At 38.7% G+C, this 6,793-nt stretch overlaps 1 protein-coding gene across 1 annotated transcript; it reads right to left on the bottom strand.

Annotated features, from left to right (window-relative positions):
* Positions 1 to 3,444: 3,444 nt before the first annotated feature.
* On the bottom strand, positions 3,445 to 6,171 carry LOC127488419 (small ribosomal subunit protein uS8-like). The gene has a single exon (XM_051837765.2). The coding sequence runs from the start codon at positions 6,160 to 6,162 to the stop codon at positions 5,887 to 5,889; it is 276 nt and encodes a 91-aa protein (XP_051693725.1). The 5' UTR covers positions 6,163 to 6,171; the 3' UTR covers positions 3,445 to 5,886.
* Between the last annotated feature and the right edge of the window lie 622 nt (positions 6,172 to 6,793).

Genomic DNA, 6,793 nt, shown 5'->3' with positions numbered 1-6,793 from the left:
TCTTCTGTTGTTACATGATTACAAGAGTATAGCATGATCTTGTGCTCTCTGTCTCTTGCTCTTCTATTGGACTTTCTCTTTCCTTCCATGAAGAAACAGGACACCTGGAATCCTGAACTCTCAGATGACTGAATGTTGTCAACAATCCTGCAATTGGCGAAATGGATCATCCCTAGTTGAGTCTTATATGAGGTCTCAGCCCTGTTGATATCTTCCTTGTAGCCTCCTATAACCCTAAGTAGAGAATCCAACTGAGCTATGCTCTGATTTCTGACTCACAGAAATTATAGTGAAATATGTATGTGTCATTTTAAGCAACCAATCTGGTGGTAAACTGTTATGCAGTACAGAAAACAACAGAAAGAGCAAACATCTTTAAATTTACTTTATTGCCTTTTTTCTTTGGTAGTCAGATTGAAGAAATTTTCGCCTGAAAATCACAAAGGATTTTTTTAGTGCTTTCTTATAGATGTCTTACAGTTTTAGTTCCTAAATTTAGATGTTTCAACAATTTTTAGTCAATTTTAATGTGTGAGATGAGCCTAAGTTCATTTTTCACAGATGAATAGATATCTGCAATAGAACTGTTGGAAAGAGTCTGCTTCTCTCCTCACTCTCACCTCCCCTGGATTCTACTGCCTGGGTACCTTTGCTGAGAAATCAGTTGAACGTAAATGCAAAGGTTTATTTCTGTACTGTCCATTCAGGTTCACTGATTCCTCTGTAAATTCATACCTAAGTACTCCACTATGTTCCTAACTGTGGATTTTATACTGTTTCATAATTGGGTATTCCAAGTCCTCCAAGTTTGTTCTTTTTACAAAACTGTATTGACTACCCTAGGTTTTTTGTGCTTCCACATAATTTTAGGAGCAGTTTTTCAATTTGTACCAAAAAAAAAAAAAAAAAAAAAAAAAAAAAAAAAAAAAAAAACCACTAAAGCCTGCAAATCAGATTGTGTGGAATCTAAAGAATATTGTCCCCTTCACAGTATTGAGCTTTTCATGCTCAGAACATAAAATGCCTCTCCTTGTAGTTAAATCTTAATTAATTTCACCTGTGCTCTGTAGTTTACTGTGCAGATGACTTGCACTACATTTATTCCTAAGTATTTTATTCTTTTTGATATTAGTAGAAATGGAATTTTCTTTTTTAAAAAAATATTTATTTGAAAGAGCTACAGAGACAGAAGGAGAAACAGGGAGAGGTCTTCCATTACCTGGATCACTCCCCCAGATGTCTGCAACAGCTAAGGCTGGGCCAGGCTGAAGCCAGGAGCTGCTTCCAGATTTCCCACATGGGTGGAAGGGGCCCAAGCCATCTTCTGCTACTTCTCCCAAGCCATTAGCAGGGAGATGGGTCTGAAGTGGAGCAGCTAACCAATATCCATATGGTATGCCACATTACAAGAGGTGGTTTTACCCACTATGCCACAATGCTGGCGCCAGAATTTTATTTTCAAACATTTCATTGTTTGAAACATGTTTTTGCGTATTCATTTTATATCCTATGACTTTCTTGAACTCATTTATTAGATCTGGTTTTCTGTTGTTTTGAGATTCCTTAAGAGCTTCTATGTTCCAGGATCATATTTTCTTCAAAGAAGTTAATTTTATTTATTCCTATTTAATCTATAAGTTTTAATTTTTTTGTCTTATTCTACGGGCTAAGGTCTCTAGTACAAAATTGCACAGATGGATAATAGTAGGTATTTTTGTTCTATTCCTGTTCTTAAAGATAAAACATAAAGTCTTTATAACAATTAGTATGGTGTTATTTGATGGCTTTTGTAGATGCCCCTTATCATTTTGAGGAAGTTCTCTGATATAGCCAATTTATTAAGAGTTTTACCATTCATGGGTGCTAGATATTTTTCAAATGTTTTTAATGTGTTTTCTGAGATGCCCAGGTGATTTTAATCCTTTGTCCTATCAACATGATATATTATATTGGTTTATTTTCAGATGTTACAACAACTTCACCTTTCAGGGATAAGTCCTACTTGGTCATGATACACATTTTTTATGTCACTGGATTTTATTTCCTAGGGTTTTCTGCATATATGTGTGTTTGTGTGTGTGCTTTTGCATCAATATTCAAGAGGCATTGATCTGTAATTTTCTTTTCATTGGGTATCTTCATGAGACTTCGGCATCAGAAGGATACTAGCTTGTAGCATTGGGAAGTACCTCCCGTTATTGTTTTCTGGCAGAACAAGTGAAGGGTGGGTATTACTTTTTATATAACTATTTTTTTCCATTGAGCTTTTATTTGTATGTCTGTGTTACATCCCCAGAAAAAGAATCCCAGGATTTTCCCTCCCAGGATTTTTGTCATGCTTCTTCATGGTCCATGATGCCAACTGAGGTTGTCAGCACAATGAAACCAAACTGGCGGGATGGAAGCAGATTATTCTGCCATTTTTCTATGTCTTCCTGGTTCAGTTTAGGTAGGTTGCATGTGTCCAGGAATATATCCAATTCTGATAGGTTTCCCTTTTTGCTGTCATACAAGTCCTTGTAGTAATTTCTGATGATTCTTTTTATTTCTGTGGTGTCTGTTGTTACGTTTCCTTTTTCATCTCTGATTTCATTGATTTGGGTCTTTTCTCTTCTTTTTTTAGTTAGTTGGGCCAATGGGGTGTCAATTTTGCTTAATTTTTCAAACAACAGCTCCTCGCTTGGCTGATTTTTTGTAATGTTTTTTTATTCAATCCTGTTGATTTCTTCTCTGATTTTAATTATTTCTCTTCTCCTACTAGATTTGGGTCTGGTTTGCTGCAGATTTTCTAGATCCTTGAGATGCATTGAAAGCTCATCTATTTGGTGCCTTTCCAATTTCTTGATGTAGGCACCTATTGATATAAACTTTCCTCTTAACACTGCTTTTGCTGCATCCCATAAGTTTTGGTATGTTGTGCTGTTATCCTCATTTACTTCCAGAAAATTTTTTATTTCTCTTTTAATTTCTTCTATGACCCATTGTTCATTCAGGAGCATGTTGTTCAATCTCCATGTGTTTGCATATGCTCTAGGGATTCCTGAGTTGCTAATTTCCAACTTCATTCCTTTATGGTCTGAGAAGCTGCATGGTATGATTCTAATTCTTTTGAATTTGCTGAGACTTGCTTTATGGCCTTGTATGTGGTCAATCCTAGAGAAGGTTCCATGTACTGCTGAGAAGAATGTAAATGCTTTCTGTGTAGGATGAAAAGTTCTGTAGATATCTGTTAGATCCATTTGGGCTATAGTGTCGTTTAAATCTACTGTCTCCTTGTTGATCTTCTGTCCTGTTGATCTGTCTATTTCTGAAAGTAGAGTATTGAAGTCCCCCAGTACTATTGTATTGGGGTCTAAGTCTCCCTTTAAGTCCCTTAACAAATCTTTTAGATAAACCGGTGCCCTGTAGTTAGGTGCATATACATTGATAATTGTTATATCTTCTTGTTGTATTGATCCCTTAATCATTATGTAGTGTCCCTCTTTGTCTCTCTTAACAGTTTTTGTGGTAAAGTTTATGTTGTCCGATATTAAGATGGCTACGCCTGCTCTTTTTCCATTTCTGTTGGCATGGTATATCTTTTTCCAGCCTTTCACTTTCAGTCTGTATGGATCTTTGTTGGAAAGATGTGTTTCTTGTAAGCAGCAAATAGATGGGTTTTGTTCCTTAACCCAATCAGCCAATCTGTGTCTTTTAACTGGACAGTTCAGGCCATTAACGTTCAATGTGACTAATGATAAGTGGTAACTTTGCCCTGCCATTTGCCAAAGATAAGTTCTAATATATGCTTTGAATTCCCTGTGATCTTTTGCTGTGAGGTTTCCTTCATTCACCTTCTTTCATATTGATGACCGTGTTTCTGTGTTTCTGTGTGTAACACATCTTTAAGCATCTTTTGCAGGGCTGGACGAGTGGCAACAAATTCTTTCAATTTCTGTTTGCTGTGAAAGGTCTTTATTTCACCTTCATTCACAAATGATAGCTTTGCAGGATATAATATTCTGGGCTGGCAGTTGTTCTCTCTTAGTACCTGGGCTATATCTCGCCATTCCCTCCTAGCTTGTAGGGTTTCTGATGAGAAGTCAGCTGTGAGTCTGATTGGAGATCTTCTGAGAGTAATCTGACGTTTCTCTCTTGCACATTTTAGGATGTTTTCTTTATGTTTCACTGTGGTGAATTTAATTACAAGGGTCATGGTGAGGATCTCTTTTGGTCATGTTTATTAGGGGTTCTGTGAGCTTCCTGTACTAGGATGTCTCTGTCCTTCTCCAAACCTGGGAAATTTTCTGCTAGTATCTCACTAAAAAGGCCTTCTAATCCTTTCTCCCTCTCCATGCCTTCAGGAACTCCTAGAACCCGAATGTTGGGTTTTTTAATGGTATCCTGAAGATTCCCAGCAATATTTTTTAGATTTCTAATTTCCTCTTCTTTTCTTTGGTTTGACTGTACTTTCTCCTGTTCTCTGTCTTCTACGTCTGATATTCTCTCTTCTGCTTCACTCATTCTGTTTTTAAGGCTCTCTAATGTGTTTGTCATTTGATCTATTGAATTCTTCATTTCATCATGATTTCTCGTCACTATCACAGTTTCCTGTTGTACTAGTTGTTTCGTTTCATTTTGACTCTTCCTTAATATTTCATTTTCACGAGAGAGATTTTCTATCTTGTCATTAAGGATTTCTGTAGTTCAAGAATTTGTTTTTGAGAACTTCTTAATGTTCTTATCAATTTTTTGAGATCTGCTTCTTGCATTTCTTCTATGTCATCATCTTCCTAATCTTGAATTGGGGTGTCTATTTCATTTGTGGGCGTCATAGTGTCTTCCTTGTTCTTGTTACCTCGGTTTCTGCATTTGTTGTTTGGCATATTGGAGATATTCTTTGGTTTCTTCGGTGTGGTGTTTTTTTCTCATTATACTGTGACTCTAGATTAAGTGGACTGTCTGCTTTTGATGGATCCTTAGAGGCTGTGATGGGTGTGGCCAGAGAGCTCTGTTTGGTTCTTCAGGGTTAAGGGTGTGCCAAAGGTGACTCACCCAGATTGTTCTCTAGCTCGCTCTTTTTGTTTGTTTGGTTGGTTTTTTGTTTTGTTTTGTTTTGTTTTGTTTTGTTTTTTTACTCAGTTGGGAAGTAATTCCACACAGCTGAGTGGAATTGAGGGTAGTTGATGTATGAAATCTGGCCCCTGTGGGTATTCGTCTGCTCTACCCCTGGGACCACACAAAGAGTTTATGCAGCCCTCAGTGTGGTCTCAAATTTCTCTGAAGTCTCTCACCAGGTTGCCAAGGTTACTGAGTTTGTGTACTTGGTGAGTTCTCTCGCCCTCCCTCAGATTTTCACAGTCTCAGTTCGTTAGCTCCACACTTTCACTAGGTCTTAACCTCTTGTTATGTCTCCCCACCAGAGTCAGGTTTTTCTGCTTGGCTAATGGCAGGCGCTGCTTTACATACGTAAAATGGCGCCTGCTTTTTGTCTTGCTCAGCTTTGTAACGTGAGTGGAGAGAGAGGCTAATGTCCGTGCCGGTTCCCCTTATCTATTTGTTTTTTTCTCTCCTCCAGTCAGCCTGGTGAACTTGCCCAGTGGGGCTTCAGGCCTCATTCCCTCTAGGCTCTTTCTGCCTTTCCCCGCCAATGTCTTGGGTTACCGGGGTTTTTGTCTCACCTCCCCTTCCAGCTCTGGCACGCAGACTCTGCGGCTCGGCTTCTGCGGCGGCTTGGCTCAGCTTCCAAGTGGTGGGCGACCTTGCTCTCCCCGTAGGTTCTTCATGTCACATCCACTAGATCCGGAGGAGTTTCCTCTGCAATTTTTTCCTGAGCCTTTTCCTGAGGCTACAGTAACTCCACTTTTATTAAACTATCTTTTCCCGGACTATCAGTGCGCGCCCTCACTATTCCGCCATTTTGGCTCCGCCCCTATTCTGCCATTTTTCTAGATCTTTCAACTGCACGTCAAATCTGGGGCTGATCACTCCACACTTGTTTAACCTGCCAGTATGGTTCACAACGATCTTCCCAGCTCTGTTATCATCAATGATTTCAAATTCACCAATGTAACCATACTTCATCATCACAGTCAGAAACCTGATGATGACTTTGGAGTATGGCCTGGTTAAGAATCTAGCGTTAGCCTCTCTTCTCGGCACTGTTGATGCTGTTGAGAGCATCAGCCAGGACGTTCATGTGCACCATCGCAGCAGCACAGAAAGATGGTGGAAAGAGGAGGGAGGAGCGAGAGCATGGAGTTATCTTACATAACTACTTGATAGATTTCACCAGTGAAGACATCTGGATCTTGGCTCCTCTGGGTGAATTTTTAATCACCAATTTAAGTACTGATCTGTTGAAATTTCTATTTATCCTTGAACCAGTTTCAGTGATTTGTATTGTTCATCTAAGTTCTCTAAGTTTTTAAATATGTTGAGATAAATTTATTGATAATATTTATTTCCTTAAGATTATTTTAATTTTTGAGGGTTGGTAGTGATATACCATATTTTATTCTTAAATTTACTAATTTGTATCTTCTTTTTAAAAAATATTTGTTTTACTTGAAAGCCAAGGTGACACAAAGAGAGGGAAAGACAGAGAAATAGTCTTCCATCTGTTGGCTCACACCCTAAATGGCCACAATAGCACGGGTTAGGACAGGCCAAAGCCAGGAGACAGGAACTCCATCCATGTCTCAAATGTGGGTAGCATAAGCCTAAGTACTTGGATCAAGTACTTACACCTGCTGCTTCCCAGGTGTATTAGCAGGAAGCTGGATCAGAAGCAGAGGAACCAGGACTCAAACTG

The sequence above is a fragment of the Oryctolagus cuniculus genome, chromosome 2 (assembly GCF_964237555.1).
Source record: "Oryctolagus cuniculus chromosome 2, mOryCun1.1, whole genome shotgun sequence".
NCBI classification, from domain to species: domain Eukaryota; kingdom Metazoa; phylum Chordata; class Mammalia; order Lagomorpha; family Leporidae; genus Oryctolagus; species Oryctolagus cuniculus.
This window is presented reverse-complemented; position numbering and strand designations above follow the sequence as displayed.